This window comes from Maniola hyperantus, chromosome 9, assembly GCF_902806685.2.
Source record: "Maniola hyperantus chromosome 9, iAphHyp1.2, whole genome shotgun sequence".
In the NCBI taxonomy this organism is placed as follows: Eukaryota; Metazoa; Arthropoda; class Insecta; order Lepidoptera; family Nymphalidae; genus Maniola; species Maniola hyperantus.
The window spans coordinates 1305396-1332043 of NC_048544.1; the positions used below are offsets into that span (position 1 = coordinate 1305396).

Consider the following 26648-nt stretch of genomic DNA (forward strand, 5'->3'; position numbering starts at 1 on the left):
TTCATAAGAACTTTCACCTTGAACTTGAAGGCCTACACTTTTTTCAGTTAAATACAAAGACATTTTATATACTACAATATTTGTGTATTTAGCTGGTATTTAGTATTACCGCCCTCTTCCGCTTGAGGCGCAAACACTGAATAGTGGAGTATAGGTACAGCTGAGGCCCATTATGTTTCCACAACCTAAACTCAGCTTTATTTACTTTAACATACGGTTATAATTGGTATAATGAAGAAAATAGACGAAAACCAAAGTAAATAAAGCAGTGTTTGGTGTCGTTATTTTCGAAATAAAAAATACAGTCACTTTGGTAAGCGGCATTTAATTACAAAAAAAGAACATACAAAAATGATTAACATTAAAAAATATCACTAGAAAAACTTACACTTAAAGTCTAAAACGTGATGTAAAACCTACATTAGGTACAATCAAATCTCTGGTAACACATTTATTTATTACTATTATAATATTATGGAAAGTCCATCACAGCCTAAAGGCATCCTTAACAGCTAAATGCGTAATGGGACTCTATTGTAGTTCTCTACAGCACCTTCTACTAGTCTACAGCGCGACAAGGCTATCTTGGCGCGTGGCGAAAATCGGAACTAATGTTGCCGTCAAGTGTCCCCCCTTGTTTTGGTTTGAATATTCTAAGCCTTTGTTCTCCAACAGCGCCCCCCTGTCAATGTCATTCAAGTGCCAAGAGAAGCCTTGTCGCACTGTGTAAAACAAAGTCGCTTCCTGCCGTCTGTCTCTCTGTACACTTAGATCTTTTAAACTACGCAACCGATTTTAATGCGGTTTTCATCAATAGATAGAGGAGGATTTATACGTATAGTTTAATATTGTTGAAATATGACAATAATTGTTCAAGATGTCGGAAGAAATCAAGCCGACTGAGAACTTTCATCGAAAATGCTGTTTTATTCTTTTGAAACATAACAAAATAACCACCACTGACACCACATTACTGTCTATACGCGACTGGTCGAGATGGCAATTTATAATGGGGAGTGCTCTGAAGAGCTTTTTGACCTCATTCCACCCTCCTTTTTCTATAAACGCACCGCACGCCACGTAAGCAATTTCACCCTCACCACCTGGATGTCTGGTGCACTTCGACCGTCCGCTGCGCCAGATCCTTCTTTCCACGCACGTGCAAACTGTGGAACCAACTCCCATCGGCGGTGTTCCCACTAGATTACAACATGGGGTTATTCAAGGGGCGGACCAACAAATTCCTAAAAGGCCGGCAACACATCGGCAGTTCCTCTGGTGCTGCAAATGTTCATGGGCGGCGGTAATCACTTAACACCAGGTGACCCGCCTGCACATCGGCTCGCTATTTCTATTTTTAAAAAAATTAAAGTATCTACAATCTACATGCGTAAACGCATCTTAGCCTACTAATAGGAAGATTTAAAACTACCCACATTTTAGTAGTTTTAAATTGTCTTTATATGGGACCATCCATTAATTATGTTACACGCACATAAATTAGAATGTTGTTATTGTAAATGTAGACTTAATTGTATAGAGTTACAATTTAATTTAGGTTGCTTTGCATGCTATAGATTGTTCTTTTGAATACGGTATTTGACACCTAGTCAAATCAGTAACTTTTTATCAAACGTCAAAACGCGCGCTTAGTATGCGAGATTCTATGAAATACCGGTGTGTGACGTCACAATCATTTGACGTGCTTTTTTTAGTTTAATCGATAGTTTAAAATGGTTATTACACTTAAAACCAACAAAGGATGCGGATTTTACATATTTTGGAAGACCCTCTATTTAATAATCATTGAGAAATGATTTATTTTTGATGTAGCCAAATACCCAATTGTTTTTGTACAATTTTCTATAAGTTTCTACAAGTTCCCAGATTTAATTTCTATTACCTTAGAATTCTGTGTTTATACAAGACTTTAAAATTGCTAAGAAATATCCCAGTAGAGCTTTACTTTGGAATAAAAAATTCAAAAAGAACCATGAAATCAGATCCAGTCGTTTGAAAGCCAGATTGCCAGACTCATAACACCCCTCTTTTTACGTCGCAGATGGTAAAAAAATAATGATTTATGCATTAAAAATAATATTTACAAGTAACATAATTAATGTAGGGAACTGTTGCACCATTTCATTAAAAAATACAATTAATAGTTTCGGACTACACGATTTCCTATAAAAACTTATATTTACGTCAAAATCATCACTAGATTCACATTATATACAAAAAAAAAAAAAAAAACTCATGCAATTCAAAGAAACTTAGATCTAAAATGTTCCAGCACTATTTTCACTTCTAGAATCTTTTCCACACTTACGAAAAACTGACACGTGTTCATTGTTAGTCAAATGACCATTTTTCATCAGGTTCAAGCCGTGATCATCACTGTGATGATCATGAGTTGCCTCACTATGATGATCATGAGTTGCTTCACTGTGATGATCAGTTATAACAGTTTTGCTATCACAAACACTTTTCATCAAATTGAGGCCACAGTCTAAATTATCCTGACACTCAGTATCAATATGTTTATATTGCATATGTTTTTCTAGACTGGATTTCTGAACGCATCTGTACGGACAGAGGGGACATTTGACGGATTTCTGTCTAGGCTTGTATGGTTTAACTTGGGTTTTAATATCGATCTTGTCCCCATCTTTTTCATTCATATGCCTTTGCTTATGTTTGGTTAAGTTAGCTTTTTGCACGCATCTATAATTGCACAGATCGCAGCTAAACGGTTTCTGATCCGTGTGCAAATACATGTGTTTGACTAAATTGGGTTTTTGCACAGTTCGGTAATCACAGTACGGGCATGCGAACGGTTTATCACCGGTATGGGTGCGTTCGTGAACTACGAGATTATTTTTCTGTGCACATCGATAGTCACAGTACTGGCAACCGAATGGTTTAGCCTTCATGTGTACTAGTATGTGTTTTGCTACGTTGTTCTTTTGGCCTGATTTATATTCACAGAAGGTGCATGCATACGGTTTTTCGCCGGTATGAGTGCGTTCATGTATTTTCAGTATCGCTGGAGACTGACATCGATAAGGACACTGGCTGCAACTGAATTTCCCTTGCTTCTCTGCGTCCGTACCATCTGTATTCTCGCACAGTTTCGCGTGTTGTTTAAGCACTCTTTTAGAAGGGAACACTTCATTGCATTTGTAGCATATATACTCCCCTTTTATACTCATAGCGAGTTCTTCATTCAATTTACTGTTGGAATCACTTTCGTTCTTTCCAACGAGGACATAATCGTTAGCGTATTCATAGTACATTTTATTCTGATCCGTAGGTTTCAGGTTCTCTTTGGGCTGCGCGGTTTTGATATCTTTTTTTACGGAATCTGGACGTAATTTTTTCAAATCTTCCGTGTAAGGGCTGGAGTTGTCGTATTGTCTGTGAACGACTAGATTTTGGGGGTTTTCCGTTACGTAATTCTGTACGTAGTTTTGGGGGCGTGAGTATAAGTCTATAGGGTTGAGGGCTGGTACTGATATATTGTGGTTATTATATACTGGATGTGTATATAACGAGTCCTGGTGTATGTTGGTATTCGGCTGTGGGGTGGAGTGGTCTGGGTGTGGTGGGATTTCACCTGAAAAAGAAAAAAGAAAAAAAGAAAATTATATTAGAGACTAGCTGCTCCGGCGAACTTCGTACCGCCTAACAGTCAATTCAATTTTTTTAAATTTTTCTCTCCGTAAGAACCATCCTCGTACTTCAAGGAATATTACTAGGGCCATTTTCGGCTGCCGCACCAACCCGTGCTTTCGTGATTCCTTTCGTCGTTCCTTTCGTTTCGCCGGTTGCCTGGAAGAGATCGCTTTAGCGATAAGGCCGCCTTTGCATGCTACATCTATTAGAATAAGATCCTGTATTGTGTTTTTTCAATGTTTACTTTGTGTTGTGTGCAATAAAGTGTCAATAAATAAATAAATAAATAAATATTATAAAAAAAGAATTAGCGAAATCGGTTCAGCTGTTCTCGAGATTTGCGATGACCAACACATTTAGTGATTCATTTTTATATTATAGATGTCTTAATAGGAAAACAAAGTAAGGGCAGTTTTAGGGTGCCTGTCCACTGAAGCGAAGCGGAGCGGAGATGTGTATAGTTGACCAATTAGAATTTTGTCATTTGCCAGAGTAAAATTATCAGCGCTTCACCATCGATTCGAGCCCAGACATAATCTGCTAAACTTTACATAAAGTTTTTCGAAAGTATAAAGCAGCCTATGGGGAGATACCTATAGTCGCCACCCATCTTAAAGTTCAGCCAACAATAAAACAACATAAACATACTAGAAGCTTGTTATGAAAGTAGTTTTGCCTGTATATTTAAAAGGCATAGTACATTCTATATGTCAAACATTCACGATTTTTTTTTAATAGATATAGCGAGCAAACGAGCAGTCGGGCCACCATGTTAAGTGATTACCGCCGCCCATGAACATTTGCAGCACCAGAGGAACCGCCGATGCGTTGCCGGCCTTTTAGGAATTTGTTGGTCCGCCCCTTGAATAACCCCATGTTATCTAGTGGGAACACCGCCGATGGGAGTTGGTTCCACAGTTTGCATGTGCGTGGAAAGAAGGATCTGGCGCAGCGGACGGTCGAAGTGCACCAGACACCCAGGTGGTGAGGGTGCAAATATACTTATAGTTAACTAGATGATATCCAGGACTTTGTCCGCGTGGATTTAGGGTTTAAAAATTCAGTGGGAACTCTTTGATTTTCCGGGATAAAAAGTTTTGTCTATAGGTCCGTCTCCAGGCTGCAAGCTATCAAGTAGATGATGCCCGTAAGTTCATCCGTGTGGACGTGTTTTAAATATTTTAGCGTTTAAACTATCGTGAGTGATTTCCATTACACAAGTATGACAAACCGGCTTTATTCACGTGTTTCGTCGATGTTAGCTCGACTAGTTTCAATAGGCTACTTGACTCATATCTAATTTCGTCCAATAAATGATTATTTATTATAGTATTTTGCTTAAGACAACGAAATATATCAATAACAATTTTTAAAAACGCAGGATGGATATATAAAACCAATTTAAAAAAATACAGTTTTTATTTTTATTTGAAACGCAGAAAACGCTGTCAGCCATGATGTGACGTCATTAAATATGTAAACAAAGAAATGTCATCCCTATGTCACGCGGGGACTAACGTAGTATCGATATATATAAAATTTAAAGTCCTGACTAACTTATATATCAACGCACAGCCTAAACATCTAAACAGCTGGTCCTAGATACATGAAATTTGGTGGGTGTGTTCTTTGTAGGTAAAGAGAAGGTATCCACTAGGAAAGGATTTTTTGAAATTCCACCCCTGAGTGGGTTAAATGGGGGTTTGAAATTTATGAAGTCCACGCGGGCGAAGTCACGAGCATAAGCTAGTTTTTATATATTTCTAAAAACTCATAGTAAACGTAAAAAAATATCGTTTTCTCTTTATAAATTGAATAAGTTATTAAGTAAGACTTACAACAAACTGATCTTTGCAAAAATAAATTTGGGTTGAAGTCTTTGTCATATAGGATCCCTTTAAGCAAGTCTTCGCGTGTTACGTATATTTATTTCACTGGGCACTCTAATCCACAACTTTCCTGTGGTCTTTATCGATGCGTTTTTTACATTCTCGGATGATACAATAACGATAATTACTATATTTTTCATGTAAACTAGTATAGAAGTCATGTTTATTAAACTTTGGGAGGTTATGCTGTTGTTTACAAATGCATGACGTCAGAGCACAGATAATCTATGGGCCAAACATGGCCGACAGTGTTTTCACCTGTCTAAGAAAAATATATTTTTAAATTAAAGTTTTACGGTTTTTAGGGCGCAAAAAAATATAGTGTTAATTTTTTTGATCTAATAGGACAAATATTAACCATTTAAGACCAACTTAAAAAAAGTGTCAACTAGCCTATTAAATACGTTAGCTAACATTAGGACTATAGTACGAAATCCTCGGTGTGCGAACCTGACTCGCACTTGGCCGGTTTTTAGGGTTCCGTACTTCCAAAGGAAAAACGGAACCCTTATAGGATCACTTTGTTGTCTGTCTGTCAAGAAACCTACAGGGTACTTCCCGTTGACCTAGAATCATGAAATTTGGCAGGTAGGTAGGTCTTATAGCAGACATTCGGGAAAAAATCTGAAAACCGTGAATTTGTGGTTACATTACGCAAAAAAATTAAATTGTTGTCATGAACTAATAATAATAATCTTACTTCGAAAATTGAAAATACTAATTATTAGTATTTTCAATTTTCGAAGTAAGATACATATATCAAGTGGGGTATCTTATGAAAGGTCTTCACCTGTGCATTCTAAATCAGATTTTTATTTATTTTTATGCATCACAGTTTTTGAATTATCGTGCAAAATGTCGAAAAAATACGACTGTAGAACGGACCCTCGTTGCGCGAGCCTGACTCGCACTTGGCCGGTTTTTTTTGGACTCTTTTGGCTTTTAGTCGCTCGTCGAAAACAAAAAGCTGGATCCAGACTAGCTATAATAATTTACTTCTTGAGATCTTGCGTCAACAAGGTCACACCACTATCAAAACACATTCTCTTAATTTTTTTTTAATTTCAGTTTGTATGTATGTCATGTCATCATCATCATCAACCAACTGGCCCACTATTGAGCATGCAGTGGCGTGCAGCTCATAGAGGCATAAACGCACTGCTTACCCTCATTGTAATAAAACAATGCTTATTTTTCATTATAACCTGCCGTAAAATAAGTTCATACCTAAATGCATACCCTGGCTTGAACTCCTGTGCACGCCACTGTGAGCATGGGTATTATCTCAGAATGGGAAGGGGTTAGACCTTAGGCCATAATCCACCACGCTGACCAATTATTGTGGATTGGTAGTCTTCACACACCTTTGAGAACATTATGGAGAACTCTGAGGCATGCAGGTTTACTCACGATGTTTTCCTTCACTGCTAAAGCAAGAGGTATAATTTCATTGCTTGAAACGCACACAACTCCTAAAAGTTAGAGATGCTCGGGATCGACCTCCATACCCCCCGAATAAGAGGCAGACGTCTTCACCACTTTGCTATCATCGGGCAGGATTTATATATACAGTGGTACTGATTCTGAGCACAACCTAATTTTAGAGTATTCGCATCCTCTTCTTACTAATGTAATATGAAAAGTAAAAAACAGTTTAACAGTTTTAAATTTAATTCTTAGATGTTAAAACCCGTGATTTTAGCGCACAGTCGCGAGCCTGCTGTTTAAATTTGTAGCGTGCACTAAAATTTAGAGTCTTTAAATGTAAAATTCATGTTCCGTCCTTTTTTAGCAATATTAAAAAGAAAAAGATGCAGATACTTTAAATTCAGTTTAGAGAGAGACTAGAGAATCGGCGTCAGTGTGTTTTTTGTAACTGGGACAGTATGGGGAAATCCAAAACTATAAGAGATGGTCTTAGGAAAAGACCTAAAGGTTCTAAAGACAGTTTCCCTGTATCTCCTATGGTTTTGGATTTCCACATACTTAGGCCGATTCTTTTGTACACAATCTCTAAACTATCTCTAAACGGGTCTAAATCTAGTGCTATCCTATTCCGCAAGCAACATTATGAAAGGGTTAACAATAGTGTACTTTTAGTTTAGTTTAGAATTTGTGTACAACGGAATTAGCCACACTGTCCCAGTTAAAACAAACAGACTATATGCAATTGTTATTCGACTATAAATCTATCCTTGTGGCAAATAGCAAAAATTCGTTTACAACCGAAAAGTAACCTTCACATTGAAAAATATACATAATCGGACGTCGAACCCGGAACATTCAGCACAAATAGACGAGCATCCGCACCTTCGTGCCATAAATGGTCACCAAAGTGTAATTATAATGGAGCCAATGGTAATTAATTGCTATCAAACGTGATTTTTTTTTTAACTTTTATACATAGTGTCAATAGGAGCTAGGGTTGTCAATTTATGTTTTATAGTACACTAGCTGATGCCCGCGACTTCGTCCGCGTGGATTTAGGTTTTTAAAAATCCTGTGGGAAATCTTCAATTTTCCGGGATATAGCATAAAATAAAAATAGCATAACTCCTTCCCCGGAATGTAAGCTAACTCTCACTCTGTACAAAATTTCATCTAAATCTGTTAAACTGAAACCGGCCCCTTCCCGGCCGGGTTTGAAAACGGCCGTGAGAAGCTAGCAGACAGACAGACAGACATACTTTCGCATTTAAAATATTAGTATAGATTTGTAACAATAAAGACACGTGGTTGAAACCACGGGCGGTTGGAAAAAAATAAACGCGCTCGCGTTTTCAATCATTTTTAAAAAATAAATCACAAAAGTTTTTAACTTTTCTTAAATTGAAAAATAGAGCTTTTAATCTACGTAACTACTTGGTTACCACCTCGATAAAAGATTGCGGCCTCAAAACGGGTTTGTTTGGCGGCCATTTTCATCGGATATAATTTATGAACGTTACTTCCATTCTATAATAACAGATCCCAGTTACTCTCATTTCATACAATCTCTCAAGTCATAAAAAACTAAAAAAGTTCTACTTCAAAATATGAGTGACAACCCTAAAAACATCATGAATATTTAGCGCCAAGTCTGAAAGGTCAGATGTGAACAAGTTTCTAATATCACTGGTTTAATTATCCTGTATTCAGTAAAGGTCATGTTTTCACTCCGCCATAGAAATTGATGCTCAAAATATTATGATCTTAGGCATGAGATGTGACCTTTAGGTACAAGGTCACGTAGATCTTCGAGTACCTCTGTGCTAAGTTGCGTGTGTTTTTTTTTAAAGAATATTAGCCATGGTAATCATGAATAATATTCCCGTTTCCCCTCCAACTAAGCGTAAAGCTTGTGCTAGGAGTAGGTACAACAATAGTGCAACGGGTGGGGTTTGAACTGCCTACCTTTCGAATTTCAGTCCGCGCCTTAACCGTTGAGCTATTGAGGCTCTTATCATTATCATTATCATCACAACACATCGCCGACACACTACTCAGCACTGTCTCCTCTCAAAAATGAGAAGGGTGTAGTCCAACACGCTGACCAAGTGTGGATACCACACTTCCTAACTTTTGAAAACATTTTTTTAAATTCAGATGGGGTGTAATAGGAGTTTCAAAGGACAATGACAGAATTTCTATAGAACTGTGACCCATTTTCTATATATATAAAAGGAAAAGGTGACTGACTGACTGACTGACTGACTGACTGACTGACTGACTGACTGACTGACTGACTGACTGACTGACTGACTGATCTATCAACGCACAGCTCAAACTACTGGACGGATCGGGCTGAAATTTGGCATGCAGATAGCTATTATGACGTAGGCATCCGCTAAGAAAGGATTATTGAAAATTCAACTCCTAAGGGGGTGAAATAGGGATTTGAAATTTTGTAGTCCACGCGGACGAAGTCGCGAGCATAAGCTAGTATTATATAAAAGTCATTTACACGTATGCTTTATGGAGCATTTTGTTGCTGTTTCATCACTGATAACTAAACATAGGATTTAACACCTCTAGAACTTGCGGTTTTTCATTAAATCTAAGTTTAAGTCACAATGATTCAATTATATTATTGATTATATGCAATTTACCTATAATCTTGTGAAACTAAATGGAAACTAATGAAAACATCTGCAAGTTCAAAATCACAATTTTTAATTTTTAAGTGGTTATTTAACACTAGGATAATTATCATTAATTTATATCGTGTGTAAATTGGTGGGCCAGGATCTGTCATTCTCCTTTGTGTAGTCCAGATAGTCATGTAGTCAGTAATGTCTATAAGAGTGCCAAGGTACTTTAACTTGATTGTATCCCATATTATATCTCTTTTGTAAATCTGACACCTATTTCATTTTAAGTTTCTAGCATAAGTACTATAATATTATAAATGTGAAAGGGTGTTTCTTTGTTGGTGTCCTTCAATCACCGTGCTATGGATTGATGTAACTTTTTGCATGGATATAATTAAAGACCTAGAGAGTTATATAGGCTACTTTTATCTAGAAAAAAGTTCCCATGAGATCTTAAAATCTAAATGCACTCAGACAATGTAGTATTTTATGAAATTAAAAACTCAAAAATCTCACCATTAATTCCTGTATTGCTACTGCTCATTCCTTGATTGATATTGTCATAGAAATAACCATCATCCTCTTGCTCCGACTTTATATGCATCGGCAACGGAAACAAATGTTCATGTTGTTCCAGCACTCTCTGATCATGCAGTACACTCCCATTCAACAACCTTGGTGACAATGGATCCAACCTTTGAGCCAACGACTGGTCCAACCTGTGAGCCAATGTTTGATCAAACCTCTGATTCTGGTCAATTCTTTCCACAGCCTGATCCAACTTTAAAGCCATATGCTGCTCCAACCTTTGTGTTATATGCTGTTCCAATAAATTACTATCAACATTTTGACACAACGGACTCCTCCGTGACTCTTCCTGGTTCATAATAATATCTTGCTCTAAATTCTGTCGACTTAGATGTGTCAGATCAATTTCGTTGCCCAAGTCATGGGATATTTCACGATTAATATTATGGGATAAATTGTTTATCCTATTTAAATTATGGGTCATTTCTGTGCTTAAGTTTCTACTTAGTTCTTGTTCCTGCAAATTCTGTATGTGAGCTAAACTATTCTGTAGTTCTAAATCGTTATTCAAGGTACGCGCTAGCATTATATTATCTACGTTTCTAGACAGGTTTTGAGTTAATAAGTCTTCGTGCCTTAAATTCTGCGATAGATCATTGGGCAGTCCGAGTATTTCCATATCCATTGCTAAGTTTTTTGGTAAATGGGTGGGTAGTTCATTAAAATTTAAGGAGCGGGTCAGATGGTTGGTCTTCAGCATGAGTGTGGACATTTGTCGAGGTGATATGGGCAGTTGGAAGTTGTGCATGATGGTGCTGGAGTTTAAGGAAGATTGGACGACTGCTTGGTGGAGTTGCTCCATTGATATTGTGTGTTGGTAGTCTGTTGGGTCGATTTGATGCGACTTTTGTAGCTGCAAAAAATAATCATGTATCAAAAAATAATAATCAAATTGTCATGTTGGTAAAAGTCCAGTTTTAACAAAAACAAAATTTAAAAAAGAAATCTTAGTAAGCAATATTATTATAAGAGCTAGCGCGCACCACGGTAAGTTTCCATACGTTTTTTCCTGGCAAAATCTGTGAATTACATAGAATCACGCGCACTGCGGAATTAATTCCGCACCGCATTTTGATAGATTTAAATTCAAATTTACGGATTTTATAACGCACAGTAACTCGCCGCAACGTGGTGAACGCTAGCTCTAAATGTGCAAGTTTATCAAAGAATTCCCCTCGAGGGACTTTTAAAAACCAATAAATATCCAAGTGGACAAAGTCATGGGAAGCTTTATATAATGTTTTTTCAAGATTAAACTTGGCTAAAATCTAAATGTTGTGACTTTGCTCAAACTTTACTTAGAGTTAAAACAAGACAGTTTTATGTCTCTGACTTTTGTCTTATGTTAATATTTTTGACTGAAATTGTAGAAGCTAGTAAAGCTACTCCTATAAAACTAGAAGGTCTGAAATCAAATCTAATACCAACTGATGAACTTTGAAATACAGAAGTTTTATTTCTTAGCTTGAATATGAATAATGGATTCAATTCAATTTTATTTTATGAATAATGAATCCTGATTTTAATGGTGCTTAAGCACTTATTTATTTTACTGAAATAGTTTAATGTTAATTTTAAATAGTAACAAAATAACACTTATTGTTTAGAGTTCACAAATTAAATTCTATTAATCAACCTAATCCTTCCATTTTCTCAGTAGCAGGGTTTATTATTATAAAATCCATATTTGACAGTTTTTACACTTAGTGATAAGAATCTGACCTCCGCTCCGCCACTCTGAAACTTCTACTTAACATGCTACCTAATCTTCTAATAACAAAGTTACATCATAGGAGGAGGTCATACTCTTGATCAGAAATGATAAGGTCTTATTGTAAATCACTATGAAAATTAATATATAATTAATTACTATTAGGAAGAGTGATTTGAAAAAAAGCACAATAAGTTTTAAATTAAGCTATTATACGAAAAAGTAAAGGCCTTTATTATAAAAAACAAGTTGTTTGGACTCACGTTTTCCATGTAAATTTTGTAGTTCTCCTCATCCAGTATATTGCTTTCTTCTCGCTTCACGAAATCCATATTTATTGCGTAATTTTTGAATTATTTAATCGTAAAACTTATATTTTAAAACGTTTAGTTCCTAACCTAACAATATTATTTACACTTGGTAATAACATAAAACAATCACATAAAGTTGTTGGAAAAAACCAAATGTTAGCGGGGTTACGAAATTACATGTTTCACGGATAAAGGTCAAGTTTATTCGTAAAACTAATAAAACAAAAAAGAATATTTTTTACTCGCTTGACGTTATCGAGAAAGAAAGGAAGCTGGTCAGAGACAAAGTAGAAATTCCGTCAACGAACATCTGTCGCTATTTATCTATGATTTATTTGTAAAAATATGTGATTAAAATTATCTGATCAAATCATAAAAATTAAATATTAAATTAATACTATATAATTCGTAAAAAACTACTGCTCACGCACCTTTTTAACTTTGTGTGTCTTAACTCTTATCTTAAAGGTGAACCCATAGAAATATAATAATACATCCAAGTATCGAAACGTAAAATCTGAATGCATTATTTTCATCGTGGCATGACCTCAAGTCTTGACTTTTTGACGTTTATTATCATCTTCCTTCCTTGTTTTTCCCATAGATGTTTTCTTGTGGTGTGTAAACAAAAATATTTTCACGAAAAACTTCAATTCCGTGTTCTTAACACTCTCCTCTAAAAATTACCCACATAAATTCCTGGAATCTACAAACAAAGTACGTAAGTACTTACTATCTAAGAATCATTGTACATAATAGACTACTTATTTCTAAATATAACTTTAGTTATCTCGGTAACCTTAAATAATATTTTCGTAATAAATAGATTTATGCGATCTTTGATTATTTAGTAATTACCACCGATGAATAATTACTGTCCAATTTAAAAGATTGCAAGGAGATAGATAGTGGTTTATTTTGAATGAATACATACCTGATAAAAGCCGATTGTTTAAAATATTATTATAAGGTATTTGTTCTGAGATTAATATGTTTCTTGCCGGCCGGTTCATGATGGGTTATCGTTTTATAAATTTTGAAGTTTATGAAGCTTGAACATGTCAAGGTTGGCGAAAATTACTCTGATCGCTTTGTGTTGTAGTTTGTAGCAGTGTTGTAGCACAATAGCACAGGCTAAAGATGTAAACTTCATACAGTCAGTGTCAGACAGCAAAACAGACAGGGGTAGGGAAACTTTTGTTATTTTACTCAGTAATTACTTATAGTGAGATCTATAGAGCACACTCTGACTTAGCTTAGACTTAAGACAGAGTTAAAACGAGACAGAGCTATATCTCTCACGTAAATCTGTCTCGTTTTAACTCAGTCTTAAGTCTGAGCAAAGTCAAAGTGCGCTCTATAGATCTCAGCCTGAGTAGTCATCTCACAGTATACTACAGTCTCATGTACAGCTAGCAGCAACCATCGTTGTCTGGTACTCTAGCAGATTCAAGAAGAGCGAGGTTATTTTCACCTTGCGGAAGTAGCATATATGGTTAATTGATAGCCACCCCTTCTTTCCAGCGATGCGCCAATTTTCTCCCTCTACGCTGCTCTTTGCTCAACTTATTTGCAGGTCACTATTTTTGGCTGTGACAATAGTTTGTTTGTATATTAACAATACTTACCTACCACTCTTATAAAGCACAAACTTAACGCTGACTAAAACCTAAGTTCTTCAAAGTATGATGTAACATTTTCACTTTGTCTAATCTATATTCATACTTATACATACATATACATACTTAGTATAGGTCTGTAATTTCAAAATAACTACCACAAATTAAGCTCATATAGTTATTAAAACTGTACCATAAATGAATCAGTTAAGTTTTTAAATTTTTTTCTGTCTGTCTTAACGGGCTAATCCTCGAAACGGCTGAACCTATTTTGACGGGACTTTCACAGACAAGTAGAGGATTAAAGGAGTAACATAGGCTACTTTTTAACCAACTTTCAAAAAGGAAGTGTTGTTTTTTCTACCTATGTACACTGAAATCTTCTTTTCTGTTATTTGTTTTCTGGAAGTGCTGGATAAAGGAGATTCTACTGTACCTACTTTAAATAAAATGATCTAATTGTAGGTGTCTATCCACCTCTGCAACAATGTCTAAGTCGGCGCTCGTGATCCTGGCGCACGGTGCTGAAGAGATGGAGACTGTCATCACGGTGGACATGCTGAGGAGGGCTGGGGTAAGACTAACTGCTTCTTATATTATTACTAGCTTAGCTGATGCCCGCGACTTCATACGCGTGGATTTAGGTTTTCAAAAATCCCGTGGGAACTCTAGGAACTAGCCTATGTCACTCTCCAGGTCTTTAACTATACCCATGCAAAAAATCACGTCAATCGGTTGCTCCGTTGCAGTGTAATTGAAGGGCAAACCAACAAACAAACACACTTTCGAATTTATAATAGAATAGAAAAGAATAGAATATGTTTTTTATTCATGTAAACTTTTTACAAGTGCTTATGAATAGTCAGGTAGTTCTAATTTAATTTACCACTGGTTCGGAATGCGGTTCCTTACCAAGAAAAACCAGCAAGAAACTCGGCGGTTGCTCTTTTTAATTTTAATGTGGGTACTGATACCAGCTTTTCAGATAAAAGTTAGCCCTTGACTGCAATCTCACCTGGTGATGATGCAGTCTAAGATAGAAACGGGATAACCTGGAAGGGGTGTGGCAGTTTTTGTGGCATCGTATCGGAACGCCAAATCACTTGTCGGCACAGCTTTGCCGAGAGGGTGGGTGGTAACTAGCCACGGCCGAAGTCTCCTACGGCTCCCACCAGTCCAGACCAGAGGAAATTAAGAAATAAAAAAAATTCAAATTTCCCCTGCCGGGAATCTATCCCGGAATCTCCCACTGATAAGACCACAGCATTTAACCACTGCGCCAGGGAGTTCGTCAAAACTTCCGATTGGAAGTTGTTGGATTTGTAAGATGATATAGTGGTGATAATTTTTACGCGAACTTGAAACTAAAGCTACGAGGGTTCCAAACGCGCCCAGGTCTGAGAAGAGCCCACAAGAAACTCATCATCATCATCATGATCAACCCATCACCGGCTCACTACAAAGCGCGGGTCTCCTCTCAGAGTGAGAAGGGTTTTGGCCATAGTCTACCACGCTGGCCATGTGCGAATTGGTAGACTTCACACACCTTTGAGAACATTATGGAGAACTCTCAGGCATGCAGGTTTCCTCACGATGTTTTCCTTCACCGTTAAAGCAAGTGATATTTAATTAATTAAAACGCACATGATTCCGAAAAGTTAGAGGTGCGGCGTGCCCGGGATCGAACCCCCGACCTCCGATTAGAAGGCGGACGTCCTAACCACTAGGCTAACACTGCTGCACAAGAAACTCTAGGCTAACACTGCTGCACTCAGCTGGGGTATACTTGTAAAAATTTAAAAAAAAACTGCCTAAAACACAACAAATATTTTGTTCAAATTTTTAGTTTGTAATGCAACAGATAAAAAAATTTCAGGTGACAGTGACTTTAGCTGGTCTGGATGGATCTGAGCCAGTGCTGTGCTCAAGACAAGTGACCCTGGTGCCTGACCGGTCACTGTCTGATGCCTTGGCCGAGAAATCACAATATGATGCGGTGAGTGTTATGTTTCACTAGCTTATGCTCGCGACTTGGTCCGCGTGGACGACACAAATTTGAGTTGAATTTTCAAAAATCCTCTTTTAGCGGACGTCTACGTCATAATAGCTAAATGCATGCCAAATTTCTGCCCGATCAGTCCAGTAGTTTGAGCTGTGCGTTGATAGATCAGTCAGTCAGTCAGTCAACCTTTCCTTTTATATATGCGTTTAGATTTAAAGACCAACGACCGCCCATGAAATCGAAAATACATGGTGTAAGTAGAACGCTAGCAAAAACGAAGACAGGTGATTGTACCACCTGTCTATCACAAAGGTTTTTTTTTTTAATTTAATTCAGATACAAGTTAGCCTTTGACTGCAATCTCAACTGATGGTAAGTGATGATGCAGTCTAAGATGATAGCGGGCTAACCTGGAAGGGGTATGGCAGTTTTTATTAAACCCGTACCCTTTTGGTTTCTACATGGCATCGTACCGGAACGCTAAATCGCTTGGCGGCACGGCTTGGCCGGTAGGGTGGTAACTAGCCACGGCCGAAGCCGCCCACCAGACCAGACCAGAAATTTAGAAATTATAAAATTCCAAACCCCTGCCAGGAATCGAACCCGGGACCTCCCACTAATAAGACACAGCGCTCACGACTGCGCCACGGAGGTCGTCAAAATGTATTAGGCTCATCAGACATTGTTTCAACCTATTGTACCTGCATCTTATTGAATAAATATATCATTCGTTCATTCACTCATCATTAGATACACGCTTCTCCATATAAGTAAATGAATCGTGAATCTTTAATGAAATCAATGTGTATTGCAGGTAATACTGCCAGGAGGTCTAGAAGGTTCGGACCGTCTCTCTAAGTCTGATGTGGTGGGAACTCTTCTCAAAGATCACGAGAAAACTGGCAAGATTGTGGCTGCCATATGCGCTGGTAAGGTGGCATTTCGTTTGATTTTATTTACTAGCTTATGCCCGCGACTTCGTCCACGTGGACTACACAAATTTTAAACCCCTATTTCACCCCCTTAGGGGTGGAATTTTCAAAAATCCTTTCTTAGCGGATGCCTACGTCATAACAGCTATCTGCATGCCAAATTTCAGCCATATCCGTCCAGTAGTTTGAGCTGTGCGTTGATAGATCAGTCAGTCAGTCACCGTTTCCTTTTATATATTTAGAAGATCAGAGACAAACAGATTATGACAATAATAACTAAGTAATACAAGACATGAAAAAACTAGTCACTCGTTTAGAGACACCTGACAGAAGTGAAGCTTCTTCCGCATCACTACCCATATCAGCCCAAGAAATTACACGACTCGTTCATTAATTTTTCATTGCATCAATTAATTTCATTTTTGCAAGTTGTCAAATGTCCGTTGATAAGGCTGAAACGGACATAATATACAAGTACACTGAAAGAGATGTGCAAAAAAAAAAGATTCCGACGAATTGAAAACCTCCTCTATTTTTTGAAGTTGGTTAATGAGTTATTTTTGTATTGATTCGAAGCGCCCCACTGAGCGTACCAGGAATTAAAATTGACTCTTTGTCTCAAAGGGTCTTCATACTGACACTTAAGTTGGTAGATGTCTCCTCACTAATATATAGTTTCGAGTACGCTCGCATGACGTTCAATGCTGCTATCAGCGCCAAAATGGATGAAATCAAGTTGCTTCAAAAACAGGTCGGCAATCGCAGGTCCAGTGTGTATTAATAGGTCAGTGGTTGATCAGCTTCACTTCCATATTTTTCCAGCCCCAACTGCGTTCGTGGCACACGGCGTGGGTAAAGGCAAGCGTGTGACGTCCTACCCCTCTACCAAGGAGAAGATTACGTCAGACTACACCTACGTCGAGGGAGAACGAGTGGTTGTGGATGGCAACATTGTTACTAGCCGAGTGAGTGTTGCCAGAGTTGTGACGATTTTACCCCTTAACCTGATCAAGTACAGTGCTCGGCAAACAACTTGAACATAGACCCGATTGGCGGGTGCACGCACGCGATTGGTTGATCAGTCGGCGCGGGCGCACGCCATTGGTTGATAAGTCGAGCCTTGTTTCTTGGATTCGCCAACTTTCGCCCACTATGCCGCTTAAGGTTCAACGCCGCTCAAAGAACTATGCTTTTAAATTTAATTTTACATTTAATGGTGGTGTGTGTAAATGTAGGGTTCCGTAGTCACAATCCTCGAAAAACAGATATAACTCCTTAACCTGTGAACCCTACTTAGCCATATTAGTTTTCCTTTAAAATTGATTATATATACTACTGCTGTGAATTTTTTCACGTTCCTACTTCTGTACGTCTGTACGTCACGGACACACTTGACTGTAATAAAAATTAGCACTTTAAAACATCATATTTTACAAACAGATCTAGAAATCGAAAAATGATGTTCCCACACCCATGGTAATTTTAAAAGACCTATTCGACGATACCCCACACTATGGGGTAGGCGAGAAAAAATAATTAATCCCCACTTTACACGTAGGGGTAAGGGGAACTACCCTAAAAAAAATATTTATCAAAATTTTATAGCACCACTTTGTTGGCGTGATTAATATTTATACCCATGCCAAATAACAGATTTCTAGCACTAAGTCTCTGAGATTAATCGAGGACGGACGGACAGACAGACGGACGGACATGGCGAAACTATAAGGGTTCCTTGTTTACTACGGAACCCTAAAAAACAATGAAGTAAAAAAAATTGGTCTTAAGCTTTTGTACCCATTCGAAGTCCTATTAGAGTTAAAGCTGCTGCTGTATTTTAAAACTGAATTTTACCTTCCAGGGCCCCGGAACAGCTTACTGGTTTGGCTTGAAGCTGATTGAGATGCTGACTGGCAAGGAGAAGGCTGACCAGGTCGAGAAAGGAATGATTATCTCAGGCTACTAACCCGGAACCATGTCAAAAACGATACAGCAATCTTATAGTATATGTATAAGTGAAAAGTGATAAATTGGCTTGTTAATTACTTGCATAATATTGTTGTGATATTTGATTTAATCACAATAAAGATTTAATTCAATAAAACTCTGTTTGCTTTATAGCAACTTGAATATGTTTATACAATATGCTTTACAAAAATTCGCCAGAGCTCTATCCATACTAATATTATAAATGCGAAAGTGTCTGTCTGTCTGCTAGCTTTTCACGACTTAACCGTTCAACCGATTTTAACGAAATTTGGTACAGAGATACTTTGCATCCCGAGGAAGGACATAGGCTACTTTTTATTCCGGAATATTTAAGAGTTTCCACAGGATTTTCAAAACCTAAATCCACGCGGACGAAGTCGCGGGTATCGTTTAGTTACCTATATATACTTGTTATACCTATGATTTCAGTCTTTAATGCCTACAAATTATTTCATAGGTGGACGTACCTTGGCCAAAACTACTTTTTCGACTGGGCATTTCCTTTTTTAGTTCCCAAACTTGGGTGTGACTCAACGGGAAAACAATTTCAAAAATTCCCATCGAGTCACATCACAGTGTTACTCAACGGGACAACAAATCCAAAAAATTCCCGTTGAGTCACAGTGTTACGGGGGCGTGGTTTAGCTGTGAAAAAGTTGCAAACACATTAACAACTTTATTGATGTGGAATATATAACATTAAATGAAAATCTCATGTGTAATTAATTTTTATTACAAAGTTACAATACAAAAACAATATTATGTAATAGCACATTTTAAATAATAATAATGACTGAGAATATTTTAATTAAATAAAAATAAATGCATTTTTACTTGAGAGCATGCAAATTTTTGTTATAAATTATGAACAACTTTTAACTTGCATTCTTGCAAAATATTTCGTGTTAAAACGCACATAACTCCGAAAAGTTAGAGGTGCGTGCTCGGGATCGAACCCCCGACCTCCGATTGGAAGGGGGACATCCGAACCACTAGGCTACCACAGCTTGACATCACATACGTACCTATATTTTTATAATTTTTTAGTGTTTTACCTACACTTCAAGGAAATTACTAAATAATTTTAAATACATATCAAAAATTGCTGTACTAAGTGTAGTACTGAGTTCACATACATATCACCAATTTCGTCACTGGCAGTAAGCGAGACCGTGGGCGAGTGGTCAAGGCATCGGGCGCGAACCCAGAAGATGCAGGTTCGATTCCTGCCGGTTACACAATTTTTGATATGTATTTATAATTACATACGTACCTACCTACTTATTTTCCTAAACTACAGAGTGGCTAACAAATTAAGGAGTACAAATTATTCGAATCAACTAAAATCACAATGCTTTTCGCTTACTTGAGTAAAGTTACAATATTAATTGTCAGTTCATGCGAGACGCCAATAAATAATTAATACAATGATTACATCCAGTAAGGATGGTCTGTATGATGAAAACATACTTTTTAACCTAGTAATCGAGTATTTTGTGTTATCAATAATTATGGAGAACAATGTGGCTAATTCCGTTGTACACAATCTCTAAACTAAACTAAAATGGCACGTCTAAATCTATTGCTATATCCCTTTCATAATGTTGCTTGCGGAAAAGGATAGCACTAGATTTAGACCTGTTAATTAAGTTAAGTTTAGAGATTGTACAAGAGAGTCTGCCCCATTATACACTTCTCTAGACAAGCAAAGCGTAAATGGTCTCTTTTCTCTAAAACGCATTTTCACTCGAATTGGCTTAAAATACTTACTATTAAATTTAATGAGGGATACTTGAGTCAGCACCGAAAAATATTTTTTCTTCTCGTAAAGCGCGCTGTACACTCACGGCGCGAAAGCCCGCGAATGCCGTGAAACGCGAGTGTAGATGGCTTCGCGGCTTCCCGATCGCGCTTCGCGGTGTTCCCCGGTCGATGTCGGTATTTTGTCCCGCGACAAAGGATTCGCGCTTGGTTCACACTGCGTGAACGCGAACGTTGCGAGCGCATCTACACTCGCACTGTTTTCGCAGTAGCATACGACACGTAGTGACGAGCGGACGTGACTCATGAGTGTTTCGTGGAATAGCACTCCTTGAATGTTATCAAGCAGAACCCGTGATTTGGCAGTCAAAACACAAAGACCATAAGAATAAAAGTAAGGTGCATGATGCTTGGATGAGAATAAGTATTTTTAATATGCGTATAATTGTAACACGCTAGAGCGCACAGAGTCACGGCAGCAGCAACTTCAACGTCCATTTCTATCAAAGGCGCGAACGTTATTACGAACGAGAACGTGAACGTTACGAGTGTACAGGGCATATATTTCACGCGTGAATCGCGGCTGCGGACTTTGGCCGCGATTCGCGGGCGAGTGTACAGCCTACTTTAGGATTGAAAGAAAGGTCTCTCATGAAAGGAATTCAAGAGCCAACTGAATTGACATTGGCAGAATTATTGCGGACTACAAAACCGCAGTACAAAGAGCCATAGAGAAGTAAAAAGTTTACTGTCACGCCTTTTTAGGGTTCCACGCCAGAAGGGTGCCAACGGGACCCTATTACTAAGCCTCTGATGTCTGTTTGCCAGTGGGCTGAATCTCGAGAACCTGGGACAACCCTCTACCTCCCATGGCCCCACCAACCTTTCGGTTATATGGGCCGAATCGCGGGAGGGCGTTCGTTCGGTACTTGCTCTTGGCGTTTGTATCTCGAGAACCGTTATAGGCAAAGAGCTGAAATTTTCACAGAATGGGTATTTCTATTTCCCCTATAACAACAAATTATAAAAATTTCAAAATGACCGCCATGCCGCCACCGTCGTTTCTTAACAAACAGACATTTTTCCTTTTGAGTTGCGGAACCCTAAAAACTTTCTACATTCTATTCTATTTGAAAATCGATTCTCGAAATCGATACAATCACTTTACTTCAACTTTAAATCGTGCTCTACTAAATAAGCCTGATATTAATAAATTATTAATATTCGGCTTTTAATTATAACAATAAAATATGAGTTTAGTTAAGAACTATGAGATTCAGTTTGGAATTTTACCAATTATCTAAGAAATCGTATCCCGTCTTTGGTAGGTTAGTGTTGTCTGTCAGGGTTTCCGTGGATTGGAAATCTGTTCCTGATGAGGCTTGGCTTGAAGATAGCAGACCACGATTCTCTTCGGAAAGATCTGAAACAAAATAAAACACTATATTTGATATACAGTGAACCAAAAGCTTAATTTTCTATAATCCGCTGAAACAGGTCGAATCTGTATGGTGCAACATGCAGCATGCGAAATGCACCGCCCGCCCTCCCACTGCTAAACATGCAAGAAGAAGCAGCCAGCCAGATCAGTTTCAGCGGATTATAGCAAGCTTTTGGTTCACTGTATATCATGGACTTCCGCAAAGTAACGCCTGCTTCTATACAACACTATATTTGAAACAATGAACCTCAATAGCTCAACAGTTACGGGGCAGACTGAAATCCGAAAGGTTGGGGGTTCAAACCTCATCCGTTGTCGTACCCACTCGTAGCACAAGTTTTCGCTTTCGCAACCCATAGCACGCTCACTACAGAGCACGGGTCTCCTTTCACAGTGAGAAGGGTTTTTGCCATAGTCTACCACGCTGGCCATGTGCGGATTGGTAGACACAGATTCACACACCTTTGAGAAAATTATTTAGAACTCTCAGGCATGCAAGTTTCCTCACAATGTTTTCCTTCACCCTTAAAGTAAGTGATATTTAATTACTTAAAACGCACATAACTCCGAAAAGTTAGAGGTGCGTGCCCGGGATCGAACCCCCGACCTCCGATTAGAATGCGGACGTCCTAACCACTAGGCATCACTATCACAGTTTTCGCTTAGTTGAAGGGAAAAGCCATCCCATGCATGAAAAGCAAAAAGGGATTAGCCATGTTAATGTTATCATTAACATGGCTTGGCTAATACGTTTTTTTAATGTACGATCTCCCTGGTGCAGGGGCGCCGTCACATCGTCTTATAAACGGGAGGTCCATGATTCAATTCCCGGCTGGAGCGATTTGGTAATGTGTAAAGCGTAAAACTGTCTCTGGTCTGGTTCGATTCCTGGTAGGGATTAGGAATTTTAAAATTTCCAAATTTCTGCCGTGGCTAGTTACTACCCTACCGGCAAAGCCGTGCCGCCAAGCGAATAAGCGTTCCAGTACGATGCCGTGTAGAAACCGATAAGGGGTTATGGGTTTCCTTTAACTGTGTTAACCTTTATGTAGCGGCAGCATAACAAATTGCTAGTATTCCAATCGCGTTCTATTCTAATTGTTAGAATGATGAGCAATTATTATTCAATAAGCGTTAGTCATAGCGTGTCCTAGCGTTGTTTAACTACATGCGTCTTGTAACGCACACAGTGCATTCCATTGTTAGATAAACATTGATTAAGCGTGCTTAATGCATACTTCCATACTATAATATTATAAACTAGCTGATGCCCGCTACTTCGTCCGCGTGGAATTAGGTTTTTTAAAAATCCCGTGGGAACTCTTTGATTTTCCGGGATAAAAAGTAACCTATGTCACTCTCTAGGTTGCAATCCGTTGCACCGTTACAACGTGATTGAAGTACAAACCAACAAACAAACACACTTTCGCATTTATAATAAGGGTACTGATGCGAAAGTGTCTGTCTGTCTGCTAGTCTTTCACGGCCCATCCGTTCAACCAATTTTGACGAAATTTGGTACAACGATAGCTTGCATCCCGCGGAAGGACATAGGTCAAAGTCAAAGTCAAATGATTTATTCAAAATAGGTAATAAATAACTCTTTTTGATGGTCAGATGTTGGATTTCTAAGATATAGTGGTGATAATTATTACGCAAACTTAAAACTAAAGCTACTAGGCTACTTTTTATCCCGGAAAATCAAAGAGTTCCCACGGGATTTTTAAACACCTAAATCGCGGGCATTCTCTAGTTTCATATAATATAATATCGTTAAACTCATGAGTCTTTATGAATCCCATGGGAACTTTGCTTTTCCGGGATAAAATTTAGCCTATGTAAACTAACTCTTTACCAAATTACATCGGTTTTGGATCGGCTGAATTTGTGTCCAAAGGTTCCCTTCATAACGTCAGACAAAGAATAAGACCGAATTGTTAGAAATTCTCACGGGATAGGAAATGAAGAGGATTTATGTTTACGTCGGGCAAAGCCGCAGGCGGAGGCTAGTTTTATAATACAATGGAAACTAACTAAACGGTGCATCTCGTAACTGTACCCACAAGATCCGTTATTTAATTAGTGTGGGTCATCGCGTCCTATCATTGTTTAATCAGTGACATTGTTCTTTAGTCACTTTATGAGTTTAGATCTTAGGAATGTTCTCATACAAAAAAACCGGCCAAGTGCGAGTCAGACTCGCGCACTGAGGGTTCCGTACTACAATCGTATTTTATCGACACGATAAATCAAAAACTATTATGCCTAAAAATAAATAAAAATCTGTTTTAGAATGCATAAGTAAAGCCCTTTCATATGATACCCTACTTGGTATAGTTATCTTACTTTGAAAATTGAAAATACTAATATTTGTTCATGAACACATTTTAATTTTATTTCTGTGATGTAACCACAAATTCAGTCTTCGGATTTATTCCTTTACTTGTGCTATAAGACCTACCTACCTACCAAATTTCTTGATTCTAGGTCAACGGGAAGTAGGTATCCTATAGGTTTTCTTGACAGACAACAAAGTGATCCTATAAGGATTCAGTTTTTCCTTTTGGAGAACGGAACCCTAATATATCAACAAACTAACACAAAACAATATTAAACTATACACATAAACCTTTCTCTTGAATCACTCTATCTATTGATCAAAACTACAATAAAATCTGTTTTGTAGTACAAGATCTAAAACATACAGGGAGACAGACAGCAGGAAGCGACTGTTTCATACTATGTAGAGACTAGCTGATGCCTGCGACTTCGTACGTGTGGATTGAGGTTTTTAAAAATCCTGCGAGAACTCTTTGATTGATTCCAGGTCTTAAACTATACCCTTTCAAAAAATCACGTCGATTCGTTGCGACGTGATTGAATGACAAACCAACAAACAAACACAGCTCCCACATTTATAATAGGGGTAGTGATTAGGGCTATTTTAGGAAAAGTTAAACTCACCACTATGAGATTTAGCTACGCTGCTCCTATAATCCTTATCAAACTTGCTTTCATTGTGTGGACTTTTGAAATTCGTTCTAAAGAAGTTCTCCGATGAAGCCACAATCTGAGTCTGTGGTAGTATGGGCACCAAACTCTCCCGTTCCTCATCTTTACACTTGAAGTTACCCATGAATTTACTTATAAAGCCTGTCGGAGAGATCATATCTCTCTCATGATTATCTTTTTCCTTGTGCGTACTTTTTAATTCATGAGATTTCAATGCGTTTTTTAGTTCGTTCACAACTTTTGAGTGTGATAATGCCAGTTCGGTCATAATAGGTGGTGGTGACGTACATTTAACGTCCTTGGACACTCTATGCTCACTTAATATACATAAATTAAGTTGACTCTTTGTCTGATATAAGAAGGGAGCAGAATGTTCATCTCTGTAAGACGTATTCTCGTCCTGTATGATTCTCAAACCATGTTCGCGACCAAAGAAAGACATCAAATTGTCTTTGCGAACAGGCGGATCATTTATATCAAAGTCTAGCGAGTCCAGCAGGGCATATTTTAACACAATTTCGGGTTTGATTATCGATTCATTTATTATTTCCGACTGTAACAAACAAAATAAATTTTGTAATAATTAATGCTAGTCAGTAAATGTTGATAAAAAATGTACAGGAAAAATGTGCATATATTGCAATTAGTAAATTACATTAGGTACCTATTTAGTAAAATCATTTCGTTCAATTCTATTTCCTGCTAATTTCTTAATACAAAGTAAAAATATGTTAACTGATTAATTATTGAAACAGATTGGACAAATAGATAAAGTTTAAATACAAACCAAAGCTAGGTACAGCTGGTATTTTAATTTCAAACATAAAACAAAAACTGAGTTTACCTTTTCCTTATCCGTGAGTGTATCCCAAATATTTTCGTATGAATTTTTAGCCTCCGTGATATCTTCGTGAATTTTGGAAGCTATTGGATTCATTGACCGAAAATACTCTTCCGCTATAGCGCTCAACGCCATGATAGCGTGGTAATTTTAGAGTTTTATAAAAAAAAATTCAATCGTTGTTACATTATGTACTCACGTATTAGTATATTATCTATGCACGTAACTATCGCAAGAGTGGGTACTGTTTCGCATTTATCAAGACTTGCGATTACAAATTGCAAATTGAGAAATGCAGGAAAAAAGTTGCACCCTGCACATGCATTAAAATAATCTAAACTACCTAAACCTCAACAGTACACACTGACATCTGTCATCTCTGTCAAAGAGAATATAATCACTACGTTTTAATCTCTGTCATGTCATCACTCATCTCATCATCGATTGCGGTCGAATGACAGCTAAATGCCACGATCGCAATCATCTCTGATTTGTTAATGCTCGCTTACTATTGGCTACAATGCATTGTTGCAATAAGAATGCCATATATTCAGCCAATCACAACGATTGCGACTGTAATAATGATTGATGCAGTTTTCCCGCAATCGAGCAGCTTTTTTTTTTATTTTTTTTTTTAAAGAATATTAGCCATGTTAAATGACTAATATTCCCTTTTCCTCTCCAACTAAGCGTCAGGCTTGTGCTAGGAGTAGGTACGACAATAGTGCAACGGGCGGGGTTTGAACCATCGACCTTTCGGTTTTCAGTCCACTCCTTTACCGGTTGAGCTGTTGAGGCTTCATAGCT

At 37.8% G+C, this 26648-nt stretch overlaps 3 protein-coding genes across 6 annotated transcripts; 1 reads left to right on the forward strand and 2 right to left on the reverse strand.

Moving 5' to 3' along the window:
• Positions 1 to 305: 305 nt before the first annotated feature.
• LOC117985385 (uncharacterized) lies at positions 306 to 12536 on the reverse strand. The gene is made up of 3 exons (XM_034972082.2): positions 12197 to 12536; positions 10151 to 11075; positions 306 to 3616 (listed from the first exon to the last, which is right to left on the reverse strand). The coding sequence occupies exons 1-3, from the start codon at positions 12263 to 12265 to the stop codon at positions 2280 to 2282; spliced, it is 2331 nt and encodes a 776-aa protein (XP_034827973.1). The 5' UTR covers positions 12266 to 12536; the 3' UTR covers positions 306 to 2279.
• A 272-nt stretch (positions 12537 to 12808) lies between these two features.
• Positions 12809 to 18901, forward strand: LOC117985628 (protein dj-1beta-like). 4 transcript variants are annotated; one of them, XM_034972398.2, is made up of 7 exons: positions 12842 to 12961; positions 13769 to 13820; positions 14329 to 14437; positions 15740 to 15859; positions 16680 to 16794; positions 17620 to 17762; positions 18659 to 18901. In XM_034972398.2, the coding sequence occupies exons 2-7, from the start codon at positions 13771 to 13773 to the stop codon at positions 18761 to 18763; spliced, it is 642 nt and encodes a 213-aa protein (XP_034828289.1). In that variant the 5' UTR covers positions 12842 to 12961; positions 13769 to 13770; the 3' UTR covers positions 18764 to 18901. The 4 variants fall into 4 exon arrangements, with proteins under 4 accessions (XP_034828290.1, XP_034828291.1, XP_034828289.1 ...); XM_034972399.2 differs by lacking the exon at positions 13769 to 13820 and having other exon boundaries at positions 12809 to 12961; XM_034972400.2 differs by lacking the exon at positions 13769 to 13820 and having other exon boundaries at positions 12829 to 12965.
• Positions 18902 to 19504: 603 nt separating this feature from the next.
• Positions 19505 to 26189, reverse strand: LOC117985627 (uncharacterized protein C1orf198 homolog). Its single transcript, XM_034972396.2, has 3 exons — positions 25845 to 26189; positions 24953 to 25553; positions 19505 to 21970 (listed from the first exon to the last, which is right to left on the reverse strand). Exons 1-3 carry the CDS (start codon positions 25974 to 25976, stop codon positions 21837 to 21839), a joined length of 867 nt encoding a protein of 288 aa, XP_034828287.1. The 5' UTR covers positions 25977 to 26189; the 3' UTR covers positions 19505 to 21836.
• Positions 26190 to 26648: the final 459 nt, after the last annotated feature.

Bases quoted from the DNA above. Each gene is read 5' to 3' on its own strand.
- LOC117985385 (XM_034972082.2), bottom strand. From the start codon at position 12,265: ATGGATTTCGTGAAGCGAGAAGAAAGCAATATACTGGATGAGGAGAAC. The intron at 11,076-12,196 runs GTGAGTCCAAAC...TATTTTTTGCAG, and splicing joins ACAAAATTTACATGGAAAAC to CTACAAAAGTCGCATCAAAT. The intron at 3,617-10,150 runs GTGAGATTTTTG...TTTCTTTTTCAG, and splicing joins TAGCAATACAGGAATTAATG to GTGAAATCCCACCACACCCA.
- LOC117985628 (XM_034972398.2), top strand. From the start codon at position 13,771: ATGCGCCAATTTTCTCCCTCTACGCTGCTCTTTGCTCAACTTATTTGC. The intron at 15,860-16,679 runs GTGAGTGTTATG...TGTGTATTGCAG, and splicing joins AGAAATCACAATATGATGCG to GTAATACTGCCAGGAGGTCT. The intron at 16,795-17,619 runs GTAAGGTGGCAT...ATATTTTTCCAG, and splicing joins TGTGGCTGCCATATGCGCTG to CCCCAACTGCGTTCGTGGCA.
- LOC117985627 (XM_034972396.2), bottom strand. From the start codon at position 25,976: ATGGCGTTGAGCGCTATAGCGGAAGAGTATTTTCGGTCAATGAATCCA. The intron at 25,554-25,844 runs GTAAACTCAGTT...TGTTTGTTACAG, and splicing joins CACTCACGGATAAGGAAAAG to TCGGAAATAATAAATGAATC. The intron at 21,971-24,952 runs GTGAGTTTAACT...ATTTTGTTTCAG, and splicing joins CGTAGCTAAATCTCATAGTG to ATCTTTCCGAAGAGAATCGT.